The sequence below is a fragment of the Rhamphochromis longiceps genome, linkage group LG6 (assembly GCF_057381845.1).
Source record: "Rhamphochromis longiceps isolate RC_006_pf linkage group LG6, R_longiceps_female_GT1.1, whole genome shotgun sequence".
Classification (NCBI taxonomy): domain Eukaryota; kingdom Metazoa; phylum Chordata; class Actinopteri; order Cichliformes; family Cichlidae; genus Rhamphochromis; species Rhamphochromis longiceps.
The window spans coordinates 41,807,305-41,833,268 of NC_140562.1; the positions used below are offsets into that span (position 1 = coordinate 41,807,305).

Below are 25,964 nucleotides of genomic sequence, written 5' to 3' on the forward strand. Positions count from 1 at the left end.
TTCTTTCAGCGGTGATTCACCAGCCCCTGAAAAGATCTCACTTTGCACATTTAAAAGTCATTTTTTACACCTTTTTAAATAAGCGCGGCCAGGATTTGTGATTAGTGTGTGTCATATTCAACAATAATGGCTTCCTGTAGTGGACATTAATACAAATATTTGCATTTAGTGTTTAAAAATTGACGTTAAACCTTCCAAACTCCCATCTTCTGTTTTCAGCTAACAATCTGTATGCTGAACTCAATTTAAAAAATAGTCATTATAAAATAACATGTTCAGTCCTCTTTAAAAATGCTCCAGCGATGGATAATTACAAGTTATAGTCATGGACTTCAGTCTGAGGAGGAACTCATTTCCACCCGTTTACCTGTGTGAAATGGGTGTAACCTGCAGTGGGCCTGCAGAGCTCAACACACCACGACTTGAGTAAATAGGCAAAACAAGCAAATCAAGAAAACACCATCATCTGTTTGGCAACACAAGTGGAGCTTCTTCTTTCTTTTTTTTAAAGGAAGCTGCAACTGCTGAGCCATCAATCAAAGAGGGGCCTTTGTGTAATCCATACATTTGGCTGCTGTCTCTGTTTTTGTTTGTTGTCTGTATGTGAAGAGTATTTCTGTACCTGCGCCTTGCTTCCATATCTTCTGGAGAGATTTCTGTATTTGTGAAAACTAAACTTAAACTGGTATGAAGTGTGTAAATATTTAAAAGGCCTTAACTATCTGCCGCAATAGAGGACAGATGCTACATTTAAACTTTTGCCTTCCAACGAGCTGCCTTGCTTTGTTGTGTTGTGCATTTATAGTTTGTTTTTTGTTTTTTGCACACTTTTCGCTCATTTTTGCATTTTGTTGTTTTAAAGTTTGTATGTTTGAGCTAATTTTTAAATTCTTGGATTGTTTTATGAAGTTGCAAAAAACTGAGTAACTGCTTAATTTGGTATGATGCGATCTTATGCGCAAGAATCAAGTGATAATAATTTATTTATAAATCTCCAAACAGTAAAGCCCAACCACCCCTGCAAGTTTAAACTATGGCTGACTTTAATGAAATTTTGAAACTACCTCTTGTGTTTGGGCTTTTTTCCCTACTCGTTTCTGCTGAGTTTTAGATTTTCAAAGACATTTAACATTTTGATTCTTCATCTATATTTGCGGCTCATTTTTAGTGTTGTATAGTCTTGCGTTTCTTTTTACCCCCTAAACGCAGTTTCTGTCTCTTTGCGTGCTTCTCCCTTAAGTTCCAATATGTTAACCTTTCTCTTAACCCTTTATTAACCCGTTAAAACAGCTCAGGACAGGTCACACGTCCCCTGGTGGATTCCACTCCGTGTTTTCCTGGTTTCCACCATCGGGCTCTTCGCACAGCCTTTAGCTGGTTTTTACTAAACTCCTGATATCACTCCGCTGGCATGGTGGAGAAGCGGACCTGATTATTGTGATGGTGGCAGGCAGTGACTAGAGACTTCCGCCACTGCTTCCCGTATCCGCGTTTTGCGCCGTCTGTCCTACTATCTGGTTGCTTCACAATCGGACTACCGAAGGCGCTTGTGCGCTTTCCCCCCAACTCAACAACATCTTACCCGGGATTTCTTTCAAACCAAAACCAGATGAGATGCAAGTTCACTGGGAAACTCTGGAGCCCGTTCGGTTTAGGCAGCAAAACTTTTTCTCAGAGGACGGCACGGTGAACCGGAGAGTGGACTGTTGCTGTAGCCGCCGCTGCTCCTCTGCGGGACGGTTTGTGCGCATATGAGCGCTGGGTGCCCACTCGCACCGTCGCTGTACCGCTGTGTGTTTTTGCTCTTATCAGCGTGGCAGCGGCTTTATTGTTGAATTCAGTTTGGGGGCTTTGTGTTGTTTGTGTTCAGCACTTGGAAAGAAAAGAAGAGACGCTCAGCCGCATGACCGAGAGCCTCGCAGCCCTTTAAACCTTCCACTCCCGGTTGTTGCCCTCTTCTTCAGCGGCCGTATCTTCCGCCCGCTGCTCGGGACCTTTCGCCGGCGGAGGACGCGCAGAGAAAGCGGACTCTAGGTGGTGGAGTGGAGGTGGAGGTGGAAGGAGGAGGAGGTGGCGGCGGTGGCGCTGAGCTTAACTGGGAGAAAAGTTCTTCCAAAATAGCCGCCGCTCGGCCCCGTGATGGGGGACTTCGCCTCCCCCGCTGCCGGACCCAACGGCAGTATCTGCATCAACAACAGCATGAACCCGGCCGCCGCGAGCATGGGGCCCGCCGCGAGCGTGGTGGGAATACCTAAGCACAGCACGGTGGTGGAGAGGCTGAGGCAGCGGATAGAGGGCTGCAGGAAACACCACATAACCTGCGAGAACAGGTACCAGCAAGCCCACGCCGAGCAGATGGAGATAGACCGCAGGGACACGGTCAACCTGTACCAGCGGACTCTGGAGCAAAGGGCCAAAAAGTCCGCTAGCGGCAGCAGCACCAAGCAGCCCCAGAGCAAGCAGCTGGACCCGGACTCTGCGTCCTCCGCGGAGCAGAGGAATAACACGCTCATAGCGGTAAGGACGAGCTGACTGCGACGGCCACCTACAACTCACACACAAACACGACACACTTTCGCTCATTTCCCCTCCATCTCTGCTTCCCAGCCTCTCTCTCCCCCCCAACCCCAAGCAAGCTGCACAGCTTCTTCTTGTTCATCACTCAGAAAACTTGTTGAAAACATGCTCGCTAATCGCTGCTTTCTTTCTCAGCGCTCGCTTCACTTTCTTTCCTCCAAGTTCTTTTGTTTACAAAGAAGTCCGGCCCCTCGTTGGAGCCAACAGGCTGCAGTTTGGGGCTTGGATTGTGCTCTGTGTGGAAATTAGAAGCCTGGCAACTGATATTTGATCTTATTCTGCGAGATCAGTGTTTTTTGTTTTGTTTTTTGGGAGGGGGCACTTTCAGTTGTCAGGTTCTGAAACTAGTCAGTAACTTCTGGAGGATGGCTCGCGGTGTGTTTGCATCTAAAAAATAACTTCTGCTTTCTTGTTCTTGGGTGGAAATTGTTCTGCAACACAGGAGAGCATTAGCATTGCAACACTGCTTCCTTGCTCTCGGCAGCAGCAGCAGTTAATGCTCCAGCCTGCACTGTAACCTTTGTCACATACTCTCAAAATCTGCAGTCTGTCCCCAGTGTCACACACACACACACACACACACACACACACACACACACACACACACACACACACACACACACACACACACACACACACACACACAGCTGACTTCAGATGAATGCCACAGTAGTTTGTGAACATTTGTTACACTGTCATTAACTCCTAGCTCTTCAGGTTCGCTCGTGAATGCAGCGATCGCATAACATGCCTCAATAGCTGCATGCCCTTGTGAAGATATTGCACTTGTCATTTGTCATTACAGTCAGAGTGGGTTTTATAGGAGTGCTAGGGTGTTTTCCTGTTGGTAGGGGGCAGTGGTAACATATGGAGGGCTGGTGAGTTGCTCGTGGCTGTCCAGGCTGTGAGAGATCTTCACTCCCGGTGTTTGGCTGTTTGTGTGAGAGAGGTTGTAGGCAGACACTGGCAAACTGTGTGGTGTCCCTGCCTGCTCCCCGTCTCCCGTGGGCTCTGCTTTCCTTTAGAAAAGACCAAAGGATGCATGTGGGGAATGTCAACATTGTTATCCCTTTTGTTGCTGCAATGAGCCCAGTTCCCCCCCTTTTGAAATGCAAAATACGGAGCGTCTTTTAATTTCTGAGGCAGCCTCGCTTGTTATTTAAGAGCAAACCAGAGCAGCTCCAGCATGAGACGAGCGGCAGGGATTTTAATAGTGCAGGAGCTCCCAGCGGCCCTTGTGGACATTAAACCGAACCGCCCATTAGATGGCCGGCAACAAATGCTCCGAGAATGGAAGGATTACTGCTTAAAGGCACAGTGGCATCCCTCTCCGTCTCTCTCTCTGCTCCTTTCCCATTCACTGATGGCGACAGCTTGTACGCAAACACAGCATTCAATAGCTGAAACACACAGAGCTGTGTGTTAGCACCCTCTTTATGTTACATTGTAAGTTCTTGGCAGTGTGCAGTCGCGGAGATTAAAAGGAAAGTCTCCCATCCCTCGCCGTTTTACCCCTCAGAAGAAGGGAGCTGCAGCTAGATGGCTGTATGTAGTCACTTCACAAGCAGGCATTCGAGGAAAGCCAAGTATTCCGATGATGGGATTATGCAGATGTGCATGCACAATTTCAACAGAGGCCGTAATGTGTAGCGTGTATGTTGCAGACCGTATGGGGAGGGTGTGCTGTGAACATAGTATTGGCTGAAAAAGCACAATCATTTCACGATTTAGTTAAAAAGATGAAAAGCTGACATCATAAGACTAAATTCACACACACTTCAGCTGTGAAACGTTTGTGCTCTACTACAGGTTGGCTTTGAGTGCCAGTATAGTAATCACCACTTTGAAGAATGTCAGGAATGCCTACAGTGTGCAAAAAAACCCCAACCCCAACATCAGCCAGTTTAAAGTGCAAAAGCAGCAATACAGTTAAATACCTTCAAATGCAAATAATGTCTTTCTGAACCAAATCCAAACTGTGTCAGTGTAATCTTTTATATTTGGTATTGTGATGCTCATCTCAGCACACTGTGCTTTGGTCTAATGGTTCTCAGACACACCCACGTCAGGGTCGGGGAAAGCCTGTAATCATGGAAAGTGGGTGTTTGTGTCTCTAGACTAACTATTAGTGAGACCGGAGAAGAAGACGACACCATGTGTCTGAGTGAGACCTTTTCTGTCTCGCTCAGACATTATTTAAAGAGCCAACAGCCAACTAAAGCTCGGGGTACAGGGGGCCTGGGATGTGGTAGTTCCTGTATAACCAACTGTTTGCCCGCCTGGAGATTCACTTTCACGAGACGGACACTTCCAAACTTTTAATTGTCGGATAATGAGAGGGTAGCTTGCAGAACGCCAAGCTGCCTTTCTGCTTTCTGTCAACATCCATATATCGTGTTACACTAACAGTGGAATAGTTGAACGCTCATTTACATATTAAACACTTCTTAATTGTGCACCAACTGTTATAATGGGCAGAGAAGACAGTATACTGTATATAAATGTTTCACAGCAGACAGACGATCATATTTATCTCCTTGAGGTAAAGCTGAACACAATGAAGTTATTTATTAACTCCTCTTTCAACCTCCAAGAAGAATGAATAAAGTTTTGATTTTGTCACTTACCATGGCTATCAGTACAACATATTCATGCTTAGTTAATATTAAACTGGACCTGTTACACATTTCCTTGTTAATACAGGATACTCGCTTTAAACATGGTCAAGATTTCAAATAAAACCAGAATCTCAGGTTTAATACTGCTCTGAACACTTTTTTCTGCTTTTGGCTTTTGCATGATGTCGCTGAAGGCAGAGATCCCTAATATGGTCATCTTTGGGATCAGATGACCATATGCCCCACCCACCTTCGGTTTAAATCTTTTGTTTACAAGGAGCAGCCAATCAGAAGCAAGCAAGCTATAGGCATTTTTTCTTGTGTTTGATTTTTAGGCTAGGCTATACTAATGCTGAGGAAAAAAGATGGCCCAGTAATTTATGATAAAAATAAATGTTTATTAGCAAACAGAAGCTAAATTTACTGAGTGTCTGAGGAGGCGTTTTCACCCCTTCTGTGAGCTTGTACGATCAGCGCTTGCAGCCCGCAAGCCATCATAGATAAAATCTGGACTGTCATAGCGTAAATGGACATAAAGCTAAATTTGAGCTCTAACCGTGTCAAGTGGGATGCAAGTACAACAGAAATACAGAGGCTAGTAACAACATTGTTACTGTGGGTTACTAAGTAGGTGAGGCACAGTTCCATAAAATGTGCTGCTGTAGTTGTACGATCAACAAACAAGACCATTTTACAACAAAATGAGACCTGCTGCAAGGTCAGGTGCACACCTGTAAAGCTTTGGGACTGCATCCTGCACATGGTGACAAAATATGCCAAGAGAGATGGACAGATATGCAAATTGTGTTAGGTCAAAGGTCAAAGTTCAGCTCACACTTACTGCACAATTAAGAATTTTGAATACGTTCTACAATTCTAAAAGTGTTTTTTGGGTTTTTTGACTAACTGCCCTACCTCCTACCGTAAGCCCCCTGCTACCACACACTCTCATGGCACTTCATGACATTGTCATCACCTCTAATCTACTTATTTGGGTTTTTGGAGCCAAATTTTCCAGCATTTTGTGTCACTGGACTCATCTTTATCAGTCTGCCTGGTCTTAAATGTGCAAATAGTCTCCGTATACAGATGTAATATTTTCTACTTTTAAAAAACGACCACATTTGAAGGTAAATCATTTTACTGCTCACTCCAAAGCCTGCGCTTAAAGTTATACTCGTGGCAGATTTTTGTACTTCATGTGTCTGAAGCGCTTATCCAATTCAGGGTCACAGGACCAGGCTGAGCTCAACCCAGCTGTCGTAGGGTGAGAGACACGGTGCAACCCGGACAGGTCACGAGTCCATCACAGGGAGACACGAACCGTTCACCTTCACACCTACAGGTGATTTAGAATCAGCGGCTAACCACACCTGCATGTCTTTGGACTGCGGGAGGAGAAACTATACAAACTCCAAACAGAGAAACACCAGGCAGCCGATCGAATTGTGCTGCGTTCCTTTGCCTCAGAAGTTGGATGATGACATCATACTCAAGTTGACCACATCTTAGTAGCAGAAATCATTTGTTTTTCTCCCTGCCAAATTAGCACCCTCACAAGCAATACCACTTACTGATTTCTGCTGTTTAGGGCGAGTCATCACTGTGTTGTTTTGACAATATATATGCTGCAGACACGAGATGTACTTCCTGTTGAAATACAGTTAAAAACATGAACATTTTTATCCATGAAACCAAACAAATACGCTTCTGAGATTTAAAATCTTTGCACCTGGTTGGTGATTTTGTTTCCGTATCCCGTTCAGCATGAAATAAAACTTGTGTTTGTGTTATGATTGTTTTAAATGATCTGCCTTTAGGTTGTTGAGCAAGGGGTCAAAAGTTTGTCACCGTGTACGCCCATTTCTTTGCTTTATTTTAATGAGATGGGGGTGTTTTTGATTAGGGTTTGGGCAGCTCTGCTCCTCCTTTAAGATTAAATAGTGTCAGAAACGTTAACACCGACAGCTCAGAAACTGGATAACAGATGAATTTTTTGTCAATATTCTTCCACTGCTGAATATTAAAGTCCATGATGTCAGTATGATCCCCTATATTTATCCATTTGATGCGTTCATCTTCCCAGAATGACATTTGACAGTCCACAGGGAGCAGGTGTGAAGCTGTTCATTACATCTGTTGGTGGGGAGAGAATTAGTGATGGCAGCTCGGGCCTTTGAGACCACAGTCAGGAGAGAAATTAGTGTGTAATCTTGCTTTTTTCCACCCTTCTATGACAACTGAATTCAAAAGTCTAAAAGTGAAAATTGCATGTTGATAATGAGGGAGTGACACACAAATCTGATTCGGGTGTATCTAATGTCTTAACACGACGAGACGTTACCTCCAACAGAACACGTTCACGAGTGGCTGCCGTGTTTTAGCGTTTTTGCTGACGTCGTGATGGAAGCACGGGGGAGGAGGGGGAATGTTGCGAGGATCCAGCCCGTGACCTTTCAGTCAGAGGCACGTGTCTCCGATCCAATGGGCCGTGATGTTGCTTAAAAGCAGAATCGTGACCCGTACTTTTTTCTGACAAAACATCCAGTCAGATCTGATTACCTCGTCGCTAACAAGTTTGCAGCTGCGAGGCCGAGGTGCACAGCAAGGGGCTCGTTAGTTCCACTAAAACACAGTAGCTCAGGACAGTCTGTCTTCGGCTCTGCTCGCTCCTTGGCATTCACCTCGCAGAGGAATGTCTCTCTCTCTCTCACACACACACACACACACACACACACACACACACACACACACACACACACACACACACACACTGTTGTCCTGCTCGACTCTTGGCAGCAAAGGCCTGAGTGTGGGCGGCTGAGTTTTCATGAATCTGAGGCCATCCCTCCCTTCCTCTCTCCCTCCCTCTGTTCAACACTTCTCTGGTTTCAGCGTTAGTAAAGCACTAATGTAGCGTACATGGTCCTGGTAGCTATAGCATTGTTAAAGTCAGCTGGGACCGTTGCCCATTTGCTATATTTAAACCAGCGTGCTGGCGAGGAGCTTACACTCACCAGTACGCGCAGGCACACACGCAGAGCGTGACGTCGGCGAACACCCGTGACATCACAGTCATGCTGTTTTCAACTCATTACACGCTAATTTGACTGACTCCCTCTGCTTTTTTTCTGACTGTTCCTTTTTAACTCCCTCTCTTCTGCTCTCATGTGCTCCGTGTTAACATTTTTGTCACTCTCCAAAAAGTTGATTCTGTTCATCTGGACGCAGCGTTTTGTGGGAGAAACGTTTCGTCACTCATCCAGGTGACTTCTTCAGTCTCAGCTGACTGCAGGTTTCAATCTTATAAACAGCACATTTGCATAATGACTGAAAGCAGCCCACTGAAGGAACAATGGGCTGGGAGGTCAGTTCCTTAATCTTAATTATGCAAATTCTCATGACCATTGAGAAGCATCAAGACATTTTTGTCACTCTTTTTTTTTTCTTGCTCCTTCTCACCCTCGGCCCTGAGTCCCTGCACACACACACACATGCACACAGCTCTGGATGTTTTTGATTTGGGGCGGCTGCGACCACATTCCCTTCCTCCCACGCTTGTTCACATGTTCTACAGGAACACACACACAATCTGCAGAGACCCTTGAATATTCAGAGGACTCTTGGCTCTTTAGAAAGTTTTAACTAGCTGAAACAAAAAGGATTTCAAAATAAAATTTAAAGCTAATCCGAGGTAATAAATCGTTCTCGATGAGAGTTCTTCCTCTTTGATGCCCGTACAGGGATCCAGAGGGTCGTCACGTTCGCGTTTCAGGCCTCAAACGTTTTCTTACCTGTTTTCACAGGATTTACAACTTTGTGTTGTTTTCACCTGCTGAAAGAAATCATTTAAATTTCAAATTTATGACTTTTAGAAAACCTTCATCCCTTAATCGTCGATTCCATATCAAAGGCGTTCGCACGTGTTCACAGTCTGCAGCTGCTTTGTAAAGTCACTGTTTTCTACTCTGTGCACAGATTTCTCAGCTTGACTGTAGTTGATTTTTTAGGGCATTTTTGTTCCAGTTTTGGATGGATGACAGAAAGTGAGGTGACATGTGACAAGAGGCATTAAAACCCACACTGCTGTTTCCTCTTCAGTCGACCCACCTGCTTGTAGGTAGCTGCTGAAGGGAAAAAAGCGAAGAGCTACAGGATTATCTCCCTGTTTTTACATTTTTTTTTTGCTCTTTACCGTGTGTTAATATGCTGTATACACAGCAGAACATGTTTGAGAATCAAATCCAGGTGAATTAAATATTTTTTATTGTCATAATGAAGGCTTGGCGACTGTCTGCTGTAATTTTCAATTGTGGAAGACTTAAAATGGCCAAGCTTTGATTTTATAGCCTATAATTTTCTGCACTTACTGTATGAACCAGAAACCATCAGCTGACATATTATTTAATCACAGACAGGCAGGTAATTTGCAATTTTGATGATCACGTGTTCATTATAGGCACCGGTAGTAAGTTTGTGAAATTTCTTCCTTCCTGGTTATAACAACTGTAAGTGGGATTATTACAAAGTGGGAGCGTTTAAGGACCACAGCAACTCATCCATGAAGTGGCAGACCACGTAAAGATACAGAGCGAGGTCTGAGGAGTGTAGTGTGCAGAAGTCACCAACTCTCTGCTGACTCAGGAACCGCAGAGCTGCAAACCTCCTCTGGCATTAACATCAGCACAAAACATGTGAGCTGGGAGCTTCATGACATGGGTTTCCATGTTAGGTGTCATGTGTAGGTGAGCCAGTACTTTTGTAGGGTTTTACCTTACCTTACAATAAATAAAATTGAATTGAATTAAATTAAATAGTCTTTTCCTATTTTAGTAACTTTCAGAGGGAAATATTGTAATTCTTTAGCTGAAGTCGTCACCTTACATATTATTAATTGGCATGAATGTCAACTGGATAGATGGGTAAATGTTAAAATATTAGTTCCCAATGTTTTTAGCTACCAACCCATTACATAAAAGAAGTGATATTTCTCTGATTTGTTTGCTATATAAGATATACAGAGCATAAAGATCAGCAAAAGCATAAGATTAGGTAAGATGTACTGTAATCATCCCAAAAGTTAAGAAATTGTTGTGTCAATGGGGCCAGAACATGAAAAATAATCCAGCTCCGTGAGATAAATACGACATCATGGAACAAAATAACTCAGAAAGTTTAGAATAAAAGTGATGAAACTTTAACAGGTTTTGTGTTGGAGTGTTTGTGTAATCCTGCTAACAGACAGACAAATGTTGCTGTATTCACACTTAGTCTATATGACCAATAGCTCATGGTGTCTAAGGTTAGCCAAAGTTCAGTTCTGACCCCGCCGCAGTGTTCTCTGTAACATTAACTATTATCCTCTCACAGTAAAAATGGCGCAGTCTCACTAAGTAAACAGCAAACCTCTGGAAAGAGTCGAGTATCTGTTGTCTTATCTCTCTGGCCTGTGCGCTGCCTTTTGTTTGGATTGTGCCAGAAGGCTGCTCGCTTTCTCCACTGTATTCACGTCAGTAAGTGTAGTATTAAAGGAGCAATACTCAGCGGCAGTTTAGATTTTGCATTATTGATAGCAGGATGGTGGGAAGCCATCTTTGTTGCTTTCACCCCTGGTGTACTCACACAAACACTGAGTTGGTAAAATATGGATGAGGTGGTTATCGGAGATGCCCGGGTCCCCTCCGATCCTCTGCGAGTAAATGCGCTTTACTTAGAAACGTCAGAATGAAGGAATGGTGACGGCTACAACTCTCTCTGTGAAGACCGAATGAACAATTTGCTGTTTTAACATGTAGCGTCTGACTTGGTAGTTTGATCTGTACACACCACACACACCAAATGAAAAACATTTTGGCTGTGGCTTTTTTTCCTCAAACACCAGCACTCTGCGAGCTAAGCATCATCCACACAGAAACCATTCTACAGCTAAACAGGGTTTCTAAAACAATGGCCTTAGTAAGGGAGTCCTGTCATAAAGACGTAATTCCCTCTGCCTATTAAACTGGGACACAGAACAGGAACATTGCCACATATGGATTCATACATGTGTGTGCACGGGAGAGGGTGCAGAGATACTGTGAGAGTTTGTTTTTAGGGAAATACTGTAACAACACACTTTGTCTGCAGCAGATGGGACCACATTTGTGTTTGCTGAAGGTTGCAGTCCAGTAGTAAGAAGGGGTAGAGTCGACTCCTCCACATAACCGTAGAAATTGCAGCGAGGCCCGGGCAGCAGTTTAAAAATATTTTCTTATTACTAAGAAAGAAAAGAACCACTGTATTTGGGAATTTAATACCAAATGTGGCCACAATACAAACTCAACCAAAAACTCCTCAGTGTGCCTGGTTGTCAGTATTTCTTCCAACATTTTCCCCTAAATAGGCCCCACTCCTACTAAAACTTCGAAGGGAACGTACTGTGACAACCTTCTAACAAGATCTTGGTGTAATTGTTTTGTTCTCTTGCAGGGAAATTGGCAGAGTATTAAAATGACTTGTTATTTTTAAACCGAGTCTTGCCGGTGTTGATCTTTGGAATTGTTACGAACTCGCTTATCTGCCTCGTGCTTTGTGAATTCAAGTATTGTACTATGATTCCAGCATTTCTGCCGGAGCTGTTAGCCACCAGATAACGCCACATGACATTTTCATCATATGCAAATGCTGCTGTCTTTATAGCAGCAGTGGAAAAGAAAAAAAAAACCTATTGTATTCAAAATTTGTCTTCATTAAGAGTGCAGAAGAATGTGTTATATTCTTATTAGATTTAAGTATCCTGCTACATCTGCACTTTTTTTCTGTTGCTTATGGTGGAGACTTGAAAGTTAGTTTAGTCCACTGGTTCCCAATGAGCGGCGTAACCCTTCTGAAAGGTCACACGATAAATCTGTGGAGTCATGACATGATTAATGGGAGATGACAGAAGAAAACTTCATGCGTAACTCCACTGTTTACACGAGATCCTGATAATTTAACCTCCTTTGGCCCTAGCCTGGCTTTCAGCATGCTGGTATGTTAACAGACCTTAAACTAGAACATTAACTAGACTCTTGCTCCTCCTGTGGGCTCTGTTTTAGGCTTTAGATAATCTAGTCAGATTAGACAGAGCAGAAGACTTTGGCCAATCACACGTGTTTTCAGAGCACATCTGTGAAGGAAGACACAGAGGACTGTCACCTGGGAGAGCGGGTATGGAATCTCGTGTGAAACTAGTGTTGACTTCCTTGTAGTTTGTGTCAATGTGACGTTTGTAAGGTGGGAGGAGCTTACAGCAGAGAAGAGACGTCTAAAAACACTGCAGCCAGAGCTTCAAGTCTATGTGCTTAAATATAAACATGCAAAGTAACAAGTTTCAACATCTCGCCCTGAAATGTAAATGAAATAAACAACATAAGGAGGCAGAATGTAGAAATAATGTGAAATTATGTCCAGCTGACTTTGAAACACTTTTCTGTTCAAGGCTAAAGCTTTTATTTTTTTTGGCATTTTTGAAGCTTATTTGAATGACACACGTTAATTTCATGTTAGTCTGACTTGCTGTGCATTTACAGTGAAACACTTGAGGGTAGCTACAGAGGAAATATCACCTAATCTTTGACAACCAGTTTTCAGTTTCCTGTTGGTGGCGGGCGGCAACCCTCTGACCTTCCTCTTACTGATTTGTCAAACTCAGGGACAGTTTCCATCACTTTTTCACTCTCCCCGCCAAAAAACAAACAAAAAAGAAAAACAGTATCGTGGCACTTTTAAATCATTTGTTTGTCCTCCAGTTTTCCTCCTGTTACTCATTTGTGCCCATCGCACAGTGACTGCTTCTAATTCCCACGCAATTTGGTCCTTTGTTGATCGTCTCTCTCCTCCTACCTTCTTTTGACCTTTCTTTGTCGTCCTTACACTCTGTCCTCCCTTCTTTCCTTTCAGTCATTCAAATCCACCCTTTTCTTTTTTCCCCTCCACCTTGCCACCCCTCCCTCCATCCATCACTGCGCTCCATGCCTCCGGTGATCTCCGGTTCAGTCTCAGGTAGCAGGCTTAGCCCTCTAAAGCTTTCTCCACGTAGGCCGGTGTCAGGAAGAAATCCTGTGCTAAGAGGGAATTACCCACCACATGTGCTCCTGCAGCACACACAGGCACGTAGACACAGGATTTTACTGCACGCTGGACTTAACCCATCGGCTCTTCGTGCTAACGTTGTTCATATGAACATCATCTGCATTTTTCTGTGTTGCTGAATGTTAAAGCTGGTATCGTGTGCCTCTTCCCTCCTTTGTTAGATGACATTTGTTGTTCTTTCCAGTGCCGGCCAGATCCCCCGCACCTTCCTATCGAGCCAGCGTCATGAATTTTTTATGAATGTTTGCGTGTGCAACTGTGTGCAGGGGGCCCTCAGCTGCATCAATAGCCATTAGTGGAGCAGCTGGGGTAATTGTGCCACAGTGGCTGCAGTGCAGGAGGAAAAACACACACACACACACACATTATCTGATAATACTGCAGAGGGCAATAAGGAGGAAGAGGGGGAGCGAGGCGCAGTGGGGAAGAGCGGGATGGTGTGAGCGAGGATATTAACTGTGTGGTGGAACAGTTAGCGGCGTGCTACGACGCTGACTGATAGCTGATTTTTACCTGGTGATTGCAGCCTGGAAGTCTTTAGAATGTGCAGCAGCGCGACCGACATGCTGCCTATGACAGTGATTGTCTGGAGACCGTCAGTGCTGCACAGAAGCACACACATCTGGCTGAAAACGAGGGCCCAGGGGCAGATGTTGTCAGTGCTGGCTGGTTTATTTCGCCTCACGCGGCACTGGAACAAATTTCACTGTTAAATTTCAGCAAATTATCTGCAGCTGGATTTTCCTGCATCTAAAGCCGTGTCTGACCTTTTTTTTTTCCACACGTTACTTGTGCAAATAGTGTAAACTCACCAAATATTGCCCCACAGCAGCCAACATGAGAAGGACGAGCCGATAGCTGGAATCAAGTTTCACAAATATATTTTCAGAACTTTCCAGGAAGTCCTGTGATTTTGTTCACTTTTCTTCTTTCCTTTTCTTTTTTTTTGGTTCTGTCTCTATATGAGAGAAAGTTCAATCACACCGCTACAGCTGCCCAAAACTAGCAAACAATAATCTTGTCCCCTATTTCTGATACCTCTATTCTCCCGGCACGGATTTTTGCAGATTTAATCAACAGCTTTGAGTTTATTTCACAGTGTAATCTAACCTCACAGCTTCTTACTTTAGAAAACGTTACAGTTTCATGCTGTAGCTGAGAGGTTAGCACGGTGGCCTCACAGACAGAGGGACCTGGGTTTAAACTTGGTGTTTGCCTGTTTCTTGTGCGGGTTTTCTCGTCGTGGAGCTCCATTTCTCACGGTTTAGTTAATTAAAAAGGTTTCCTATTTTAAGGCAAATAAGCTACATGCTGTTTGTTTACCATAGTACTGTCCTTTTAATATTCCTGCTGTGTTCAGTACAAGTAAAAGATTATTATGAGCTTTTTTTCTTTTACTACGCTGTAACTTTACTTATTATTGCTTCTCATTTGGGCAGCGGGAGCGCCGTGGTTAGCACTGTCTCCTCATCGAAAGAAGGTCCTTGGTTGAAGTCCCAGCTGAGGCCTTGCTGTGTAGAGTTTGCATGTTCTTCATCAGGCTTGCATGAGTACTCCAGCTTCCTCTCACAGCCTAAAGATGTGTGGGTTAGGTTAATTGGTGATTCATAATCAGCTGTACGTGTGAATAGTTGTGAACGCCTCTCTGTGTCAGCCTAGCAGCCTGTCCAGGGTGTCGGCCTGTGACAGCTGAGATAGGCTTCAGCTCCCCCGCGACGCTGGACAGGATAAGTGTAAGAAGATGGATGGATGGGTATCTCTTCTGAGCAGGATCTCAGCTTGCATGGCTTCACCTGTATGCCATGAATTTAGTTTCTTGCAGCTGCATTCAACATTATAACACAGTGAAGATGATTATGACCAGATTATGGATCTTCCTGGTGAATCATTTCTTAGTACATTAAATGGTTTGAGACTAATTTGCGAGTCTCAAAGTTCAAAAACACTCAGGAGCACTGATGGTTGAGCAAAATCTGACAGAGCCACAGTTAAACATTGGCCACGAAAATATTGTGCGTGTGTTTAAGAGCTATTTTAAGCCGTTAATCACATTATTCAATGACTAAATCACATTTTGAACGACTCTGAAATGCTTGACTCTTGCACTCTTGCACATCACGTCACATTAGTGTGCAGTGTGAGGCTAACATTAGCATTGTTAGCACCAGCAGCCTCCTGCTACTAATGCTTAGCTGCGAAAATTTTAGAAACTGGAGTAAACTGGTACATGTGTATGAATAAAATATGAATAATTCGTCTAACCACCAAACATTTCTGGTACCGCCTGCAGGTTCACCAGCGCTTAATTGCTTGGTTTACTAATCAGACATATCCACAGGCCAGATGTGATTAATTTCTACCGCAGTCTCTGTCACGTGGCCTTTGTTAGTGAAACCTTATAACCTCATGCGTGGACTCGTACACACACTGACATACTGTAAAGAGAAAACAATACTTTAGTATGCTATAAAAACGCACAGCAGCTCACTGTTGTGCTTTTTCCCTCGAGGGATCAGCATTTACAGGAATTAACTTCAAAGAATGGTATTTTGGTATATTTTTATAGAAATTTGTTAAATTAATTGACTTGTGGGGATCCGTGAACTGCTATTAGAGACAAAAACGTCTTGTGGTTTGAGCAGCACAGCAGCTCTCAGAGTCATGTAGTCCATATTTGCCCTCAGATGCCGCTGAGAGCTTCGGAAAAGTAGACATATTTATTTTTTTGTTTCAATTAAGCTCTAAGAAAGGGTTTCCCATGGTTATGGCATTTACACAAGCCTTCCTCGCAGATCCTTGTTCGTTTTTAGCCTTTTTTAGCAAAGAAAGCCAGTACAGCATGGAGGTCTTGAGCTGTGTACTTAAAGAGGATTTGGCTATCCCGAATCTGGGTAAAAATCTGTTGCGATCGTGCAAATTGTGGCTCCTTTAAGCCGTTTTCTAACTGAACTTGACTCATCCCTTTAATTTCCTCCAACGCTGAGAATGAACTATACCCACCCCTGTGATAGTGAAGGGTAACAGGCATCAGTATCCAGTGGCTGAAACATGCTGTACGGTGCTACAAGACTTGTCAAATGCAATCTTAGAGAAATTGATTTTTACAAAATGTGTTGGAGAGAAAAGGTCAAGTCTGTCAAGATTTAATCCAGCAAGAGATAATACATCTGAACAGTCATGATGAAACTGGATCAAATGCACCGCGTAGCACACTGGTGCTACAGCGCCTAACGCATTTCCCAGAAGTAAATGAAACAGTAGATATATACACAGAAAGATCCAGATGTGCTGCTCCCTCCTCGTTATTCTGCTCTCTTTTTCTCTGCTACGTTCACTTGTGCTTGTTTTGGTTCGCGATGAGTTGAGCGTTGTTTGGTTGAGCTGAATTACTCCGTCAGCAGCCTGTCTCTAGATCACTTCCTGGATGGTTCCTAAAATAGAAGCAACAACGATCACAACCAAGGAAACATGCCAGCTGCTCTTTTCAAAAGCACTCTCACTTTCTGCCCTCTCTCTCTCACCGTGTGGTATTAACTGTATTCATCAAATACAGTTGTCAGAATCACAAACTGTCAGCCAAGACTTTTGACTGCTATTCACTGCGCTTCTTTAGGTTATGCAAAATTTCAAATGATTTATTTATTAGAAAATAGAAGAATTCAACTGTTTATATTGTTTATTACTGAAAGCGTTTAGAATGAATAAAACTGTGAGAGTTTGTGCAGACCTGGAGGAGGGTGAACGAGAGTTTAGACATCGTCTGACAAAGAATCAACAGCTACAAAGTAATCTCACACGAAATGCTCAACCTCCGTTTGGGAAACAAACCACAAGAAGAGTGCAGCACACGTGCAGTCGACTCGTCTACAGGTGCCACTTCTTTCTGCTGTTCCCTCAACAGTAGACTCGGAGAAAAGTCACGTAATTTAATGGCGACGTTGCCAGACGGTAACGGTAACATAAACTCAAGTATGATGATCACAGCTGTGAGTGAGAGGGATGCCTGGTTTATATTTTCCACATTAAATTAAAAAAAAAAAATCTGAATCTCTAAATTGAGAAAACAGATACTTTAAATATAGGTTCAAGTGGGCCAAAAGGTACCTTACTTTTTCATTAGTCACACAGTTGATTATTGTTATGATCATCCCTTTGTTTGGATGAGTTTTGCACTTCCCTGTTCGCCTCTCTGTTACAGAGATTTTAATCTGAAGGGACTTTCTGGAAAACTACAGGTGCAGCACAAAGATTCATTAATAAACAGGGGATGATATTTAAAGAATGACGACCTGAGATTAAGGCAAGTTGCACCACTTTTATCATAAATGTGAAGCCATAAAGAGCGGAAGCTTCCAGTCCTACCCGCTCACTTTATTTTTCCAAGAAAGGGTAAAAACTTTTTTCCTTTAATACCTTTAATATCTCTGGTGCCTAAATTTCTTTCTTGTACAGTGAGTGCAAGGATAGCTAAGCTAAGCTAATCTAACAAGGAGGCATATAATGACAGAAAAGATGTCATAAATATTCCTACAGAAACCGAAATTTTTTAAATATTAAACCGTTCCTTGAAAATTTAAGTGCATGCTAGTGCAAAACACTGCGTTCTATTTTCTGGGACCTTGAAACTCTGTCAGCGCGGTGTCACGACCGCCACGCAGAGAATGTAAACAGGCAGCGACGACTGGTGCGTCGCTGCATTCCTGCTATAAACGGCGGCCCTGCTGGACGGAGTGCTGGAGATTCCCAAGATACCGTTGTGCAGTTTGATAGTAGTGGATATGACACTTGGCTGGTAGTATTGTTTCTCCAGAAAGTTTTACTGCCTTTTGCAAGAATGCGTATCTACAGTATGTCATTTCGTCTGTCTCTGTGTGCATCTTAGTGTGTCTGTTACACGCTCTGTGACCCGACTTCACTTCTTTCTTGTCGACACTCTCGGCAGTGCATCTTTTTTCAGTTTTTTTCTGCCTTCACCTTTCAGGCTCATCGCCCGCTCCCCCTCTCCCGTCTTTCTGCCTGTCAGCCTTTGCGGATCCCACCATCTTCTCATCCTCTGCTATCTGTACCTCCCTTTCCTCCTCTCTGTGCCTTCTAGTCTGCTCTGGCAGAGACTGAGGACTCTACTGAGGAGACGAGATCGGCAGATGTTTACCCGGCTCTCTGCTGTCACAAACCGTTCACTTCAGTGTATCAGCAAAGCACTGGAACTCACAGGATGATTGCAGAGTAGTAAAAATAGCCAAGAAAAAAACTACATTTCCCTGAAGATTTTGAGCAGATTTGGGTCAGACGTGGTTTGATTTTTGTCAAGCAAGCTTTGTGGAGTTAGAGGCTTAAAGCTCAGCTGAAACTCTTTAGTGATAATGCCCTCAAAGTCTGTGAGAAGTTGTAGCAGTTTTAAAATGCGACTGAACGCAGGGGAAAGCAGTGATTATGCTCTTTTTAAAGCTTTGTAATTGACACTTTTCCCGATTCGTGAAAACAGCGAGTCTGGGATTCTTGCTTTATTTTCGGCTTGTTGACAGTTAAGGAGCCATTGGGTTTTTTTTAATGGATACTTAATGACTCCAGCTCGAAACATAACAAAGAAAGCCCCCCTCGAGGATCCTAACTGTCAGCCAGCGGAAGTCCCCGGAGAGAAGGAAAAGTCCTAATCTTTGTTTTGCACATACGCTAAATATTTTTGGAACATTAACAGTATATTTTCCACATCATTGCTTTTCCAGTTCATTACACCTGTGTGCAGAAGAAAATGGGTTGGGGAAATAAAAACAATGTGGTATTTTAAAATGCCGACTCCTTTCAGCGCGCAGACAGCAAGAGAGCGAGATCCTTTTACTTTTAATGTCTTAAATCAGACTGGAATCACTCTGGGAGCGGACCTTATCCCTCATAACTTTTAGACATACTAAAGACGTCTAAAGCTCTCTTCATATCTCAGATGTAGAATCACAGAGTATGTAACCTAGGCCTATTGTAAAATTCTCATACTTGTGTTTAGCAGTTTGGCAGACATGCAATCTATATTTTGTGCAAAATAAAAAAAAATCTCATTATGACAAATAACTCTTCTTTCAGATCTTAGTTTGCTCTTGAAGTTAATACGAGAAAAAAAAGCACTTGTTTCATTCTTTAAGGCCTCATTTCCTCACTGTATGAGAAGAAACCCCATCAAGCTGGAGGTCCACTCTAAATAGCATCATGTGGGTGAACCAGTACTGGTTAGGCTGAACCTCCAGTTTGCAGCTGATTTCACTACACGAACGAGGCCTACTGTCACTGGGGTCTTAGATTGCAGCTGGTAGCTGCAGTTCTTCTGCTCCTGATAGCTGCTGCAAGCTAGAGGGCCACTCTAAGCAGAACCTGCAGCAGGTGGAGAACTGGTTCATTCGTGTGATGATATGCAGAGCTCAGTAAATATGGAGTTCATTCCCTGGATGGGAGACAAAGCTGATCATGGCGCTCAGTCATTCATTTGTCACAAACTACCTAAATAACAATATAAATCACTAATGTGCACACACACGCGCGCGCCAGGTTAGTCAATGTGCGCTGTAATTGCATTGCACCTGAAGTGGCTTTGTTAGATAGCATTACTGAAAAGAAGATGAAGGTGGAAGACTGAACATTTATACAATTTTGAACAACAGTGTATGAATGCATCTGCACTGTTGCCCTTTATGTACCCACAGGGACAGCAAAGACTCCCATGGGGTAAGTCCTGCATGGTGACACAGATAATCACTCTCTTAAAACAGGAAGTCCGGCTGTAGTGTGCCTGGTGACAGCACGCACATCTCAAAACGAGTCTCAGTGGCTGCTTTGGATGTGAGTGGTCAGAATCTGAATGATCCAGCTGTGGGGACTGTGACGCAACCCCACAGCGGGCCAGTATTTGCATTTATTTCTCTGAGCGTGACTCTGTGTAACTCTCACACTCACAAAGGCACAAAGAAGGGGAACCGCGCTCGTGGCACATGAAACGCAGCTCTCCCGTTGGTGAGGAGGCGCTTTCTGCCCTGAAGGGGAAGCAGAGTTGAGAAGCTGGTAAAAGAAATGGCACGCAGCCCGAGCTGGTACAGCTACAGTCCACATGAGCGCTCTCTCTCTCTTTGTCTGTCTGTCTCTCTCTCCCCCTCGCTCCTCCCATCAAGTGGCTGTTTTTGTGGATTGTTCTCCTGCCGTTGTCATAGCGACTGTGATGCAGACATCCCGAACAGGCTGCCTGTCTGCTTGGATATGTCAAGTGTGTGTGTGTGTATGTGTGTGTGCGTGTGATAAAACGCCAGAGTGCTCTTGGCTTAGAGAGGAAGTGTTTTGAGAATTATGTAATGTCCTCTTTTTTAAAAGGGGGGCAAACGTCAAGAAGAAGAAAAAACATCCTATCTGTCCGTATCTATGTTGCCGTCTGCTTTATTTCTCACTAAAAAGGAGAGTGTGGTGTATTAGCGCCATGGAGGTTGTGTTATTTTTCTCCATGTGTAGGTAGACGTTTATATCCTTACCGTCTCTTTTTGTAAGTAAGATGCCGTTTTTTAAAAATGTGCACGCACTGTCAGGCTGTCAGGGTGACATGAGGCTCTTTCCTGTGCGTAAAGTTTCCACTGTAACTGTGGGCTCGGTGCCAGTTTCCACCATGGATAGACGGAGGGGTGGAAGGGGGCGGCTGAAAAAGGAGGAGGAGGAGGAGGAGAACATAGGGATGGGATGGGAGGACTGAGCAAAACAGGAGAGAGAGAGAGTGAGAGAGCTCAGTGCCAAGTGGGAGGTGTGTGAATCCTTGTGATGCTGCCATTCTCCTGCAGAGAGCCCTGTTATTGGACATCATAAGGGGGTCTATAAATAGACCCCTAATCTGTGAAAGAGAGAGCTAAAAATAGAGACAGAGCAATGCAAACACGGAAAGAGGGGGACGAGGGAGTTTGCAGGCAGCAGTTTGATGATAACGACCTGGAAAGAGTTGTGAACGGCGCAAGAAAGTTCAGAAAAGTCTGGAAACACAAAGCAGCCGCGGTTGTGGAAAAGTTTGATTAAGAAAAAGGGTCGTGGGTACCTGTAGCTGTAGGCCTGCTGCTACTTTAAGGGACCGAACTTTTGTCAGCTCACTGACATTTTGAAAAGAGGTTTTCCTCAAGCAGCTACAATCTGGAGTTAATCCAGCACTTTGCTTTTAGTTCAATCAACTCCTAATGGAGCGTTCACCATCAGAGAAAACGCTTTCTTGGTGGCGCATTCAAGAAAGCTTGGCTGTCCAAAGGCTGCTAAAGAGTTCAATTCAAAAATCTATATTTAGAGTTTTAGCACAGAAACATAAGTTCTTTTTACAGCTCTGTAAATTGTGCAACCTCAACAACCTCTGACCCACTAAATCCAACCCTAGCCTAAAAAGAAAATCTAAACATGCCAACACGATACTAAAGGTTCCAGCACCTGTGCTGAACATCTGACAGAAGCACATTTGTATTTCAAACTCATCATGACGTCATGACTTTAATGGCTGTCTAAATTCAAAACACACAAGCTCCTTCTCATGGGTTAGCTACTGTCACACGAGTAAAGCGAGGAAAAAGGAATAAATAATATTCATGTAGAAAATGAGTTCTTTGTGTTTGACACAAGCTTCAGTGTGTGGATCTCTGAATGCTTGCCTGACCTTCTGATGAAAAAAACACGGTTGAGCTAAATGGTTCCAGTGAGAGATAGTTAGTTAAGGCCGGGATCGTACTTGTGGACGAGCAGTTGTCAGTCTTGTGCGCTTCTCTTATTGGATATTGGAGTGAAGGGTATTCAGACATGAGCACAGAGCCATTGGACTACACTCTGAAGACTGTTTCAAACCAGCGAACCTCCACATTATCGTGCAGACATCATAGCAGTGGGCGGCACTTCAGGCGATTAGTATTATGTGTTTAGCCTGTGATGGATGGACGACCTCTTCACATTCACACACACTGACTCTGACCCTAAAATGGATAAGCAGTTAAGATGGATGAATGGATGTTTTGGAGACATTTTTATATTCTGTTAACTGCTACTAGGGGTGGGGGAAAAAATCGATACTGTGTAGTATCGTGATATTTTGTTTGCTAATAATGTATCGATACAGGGACAGCAGAAATCGATATTTTGTTACAAAAAAAATTTTTGTGGACTGGAACCATGTTGATCAGCTCCTTTTTCTGAGCAAGAATCCTGACATTCCTTCACTGTCCAAATGTGTTTAACTTTTTTTTTGGCAGCAATAAACATGACAGTTTACTTATTTTAATTTAAGACATGTTATGGGCAGGGATAGCTCAGTAGGTAAAGTGGTCGCCCCATGATCGGAAGGTCGGCGGTTCGAATCCACTTAACGGCTACCCTGAGGTACCCCTGAGCAAGGTACCGTCCCTACATACTGCTCCCCGGGCGCCTGCTTAGTGGGCTGCCCACTGCTTCACTGAGTGAATGGGTCAAATGCAGAGAAAAACAAGTAATTTCCCCATGGGGATCAATAAAGTATCCATTATTATTATTATTATTATTTTATTTTAATTAAGCTTAAAACTTTTTTATTTAATGTAAAATTATATTTTGTTTTAATTTACTTTCAAATTCTTCAGTTGCTGAATGGGCTGCAAAGTTTTCATAAATTGCGAAAGTTCAGAATAGCTATAATTGTACCAGATGGTTGCATTCAGTTAAGTTGGACTAGACTGTAATACAAACCGTCCAGTTTGTCAACAATAAAACTGACTGAAATGAGAGAAAGACTGAGTGTGAGACTTTGATATTAGATAAAATGAATATTGATAAAGTTTACCTTTATGTACAGAATCTGAATATCGCAAAATATTTTAAAAAATTGCAATAATATCGTATCGTGCGTTAAGTATTGTGATAATATCGTATCGTGGGATGTATGGTGATTCCCACCTCTAACTGCTACAACCAGTTTTTCAATGCTACAGGTAGCACACATGCATCTACAGGTAATGTGCTGCACTGTGATTTAGGGCGCATTCATGAATGAAATGATCACTCGGATTACCACATGACACATGGACCTTATGCCTAACATGTTTCTGTTATGAACACTGATTTCTTTTTCTTTCTTTTTACTGAAAACATGGAGCATAAGTGTGACTGCTTCAAAAAACAAAACAAACAAAAAAGCATATCTTAATTAAAAACCTGAAAAACCGGATATCAAAATAGCCAATTATTCTGGCACAGCTGTAAACATGTCACAGTAGGTTTTTGCAAATCTGTGAAATCTGAAATCAGTTTACAAACAGTGAGCAGATTTGTGTGGGGTTTTTGTTCCTCGGTTGAAACCTGGGGTTTGACTAGTCTTACTGCATTTTTTTAAAGGTTGTATTAATAACTGTACTCAAAATGTGGTGTTAGCTGCAACTAGCCTAATAAACTTTAGCCAATCTAGAAGCTAGAGAAAGAAAAATGGATGCAAAACACCGTGAATGGAACCTTTTACTACAATCACACACACTTTTTTGTATTCCCATCATCTAATGGATGCATCATGGACATCAGGGGTTCGGTATCTTGCCCAAGCATGCTTTGACAAGATGACCCTCCTAAGCCACAGTCGCCAACATCCAACATGAGGGCGTGTTCCTCCTCCCTCAAGTTTAAGAGCATTAAAAATAACCTTGACATCGCCGGTTGCATCTGAAAGATTCAGGGTGAAATGATCTCATACACTATTAGAAAGCCTTCATCCCAACAGCGCATTCTTCTAATAGAACACACAGGTGTAATTACATCAGATCTACCTGGGCTTTAATCACGGGGCAGCGGGAACACACACAGTCAGCATTTTTATCAGCTTTACAAGCCTTTGTTTTTCCCACTTTTGCACTTACTGAACACCACTTTTCCTGCAACACGCAACTGTGTTGCTTTGAGTCTGTATTATGTGTAGTTTTCTCATTGCTTGTAAAATCAGCCACTAAACCTATCCATGTTTGCGATTGTTCACCATCTCTTTCATGCAAACAAGCTGATAGCTAGACTGGAAAATGCTGGGTTGATTTGCCGAGCTGATAACCACCTTTGTGTGGTCACTTAGTCTGACTGACGTTAGGGTAAGTGAAGCCAGATAAGGAAAAGATATATATGATGAACTTGCCGTACAGTACAGTCATCTGACTTTCTGTATCACTGCCTGAATTAGTGCAACTTCTTGTTTTTTTCCCCCCACTTACTTTTTCAAGAATGCACAGAATGAACACTTTTAGACTCGTGGCAGTAATGATACGAATAACCGAATCACTTTTGTCTGTCCTTGATAAACAGACGTAGATGTTGTGAAAGAGATAAAGTCAGGTTAGCGATTGCTTGCATTAAATGGCTGCAAATCGGCTCCTGTCACACAAGAAGGAGTTGCTTGATAAAATGCTTCTGACAACATTAAAGGCAATTAAAGGTTTATGATGATGGATCATCTGTGTCAAGCAGGATTCCTGTGTCTACAAGTCATGTGGAAATCAGTGGCTGCAGAGCGGCGTGTGGGTTTATTAAATCATGTCGAACGCTAAGGTGCAAAAGTGAGAACTACGGGGACTCAGTGTGAAGTTTCCTCCTGAATTTCAACTCCTAAGATAAACTTTGCAAACTTCGACTCTCCTCCAACCTCTCCCCCTCCTTCTCTCATTCATAGCGAGTCTTTAATTATGTTCGCTTGCTGAGTGAGTGGGGAGGCTGGGGGTGCATGTGTGTACTCTACAGTTGCCCGCATGTTTAAGCCTGTAATTAGTGTTCTTTAAGACGACAAAAATTCTGAGAAAATGTTAAAAAGAGCAGGCCGAGGCGCATGCGCGATCGCGCGCGGGGCAGGCGGCGAGAAGTGAACAGAAGAAAAGAAGGAGGCTGCGCCACAGTCCTCCTTAAAAATAATCTTTGCCTCTGCTCTCAGAACTTTGAGAAAAAGGTCACCGAAATGTTGCAGTGGAGAAGAAAAGGTAATAATTTGTCATGACTGAGCACATGTCGGTGTGTTCATCAGGACTTAAAAGGGAAAGTTACAGAGAGAGTGGTGGACTTGCTGTGAATTTGAGTATAATGAGGCTATATTTAAAGCTGTATGTCTGCGTGTGTGTGTGCGCGCGCGTGTGTGTGCTCTTCACAAAGTGACTCATCTTTTGTATTTGTGCACACAGAGTAACCCAACCCAACCCAGCGAAGCAGCAGAGCAGCACTCTCGCTGGGCCTGCCGTTTCTTTCCTGTTATTTTCTTCGTTTTTTCTCTTCCTTCTCTGAGACCCGCGTTGCCCTTTCTGCCATTTTTTCTTCCCTTCTTTCTACGTTAGCTTTTTGTCCTCTCATTCCTCTCACGTTTCTTGCTGACTTTGCTGACTTTGTGGCTCTGTAGCTTTTTCTTGCAGTCAAAAACTCTCACCAGGGTTGTGTCTCTGGTTTGTCACAGGCAGAGTGAAACCACTTCGTCACTTCCCCCCTTGAGCTTCAGGTTGCGTGAGGTCTTCCTGCCCTCCACTGGGGTTCCAACACTGCACTGAGTTTCTAGGGTGCAGCTGCAGTCCACGCACAGCTTGGAACTCATTTAACAGACTTTAATGTGAAAACAAGCAACCAGTGCAGCTGACTGATGATTTAAATGCTGAAAAAAAATCCTGTGAAATGTATGTGATAGGTCCC

The 25,964-nt window shown here is 43.3% G+C and overlaps 1 protein-coding gene across 1 annotated transcript in view; it reads left to right on the forward strand.

Annotated features, from left to right (window-relative positions):
• The first annotated feature begins 1,375 nt into the window (after window positions 1-1,375).
• maml3 (mastermind-like transcriptional coactivator 3) overlaps window positions 1,376-25,964 on the forward strand; it is a 137,205-nt gene continuing 112,616 nt past the window's right edge. The window contains exon 1 of the mRNA XM_085410764.1: window positions 1,376-2,517. Within this exon, the coding sequence (XP_085266890.1) occupies window positions 2,140-2,517 (378 nt within the window). The 5' untranslated portion in view covers window positions 1,376-2,139. The remainder of the gene's footprint in view (window positions 2,518-25,964) is intronic.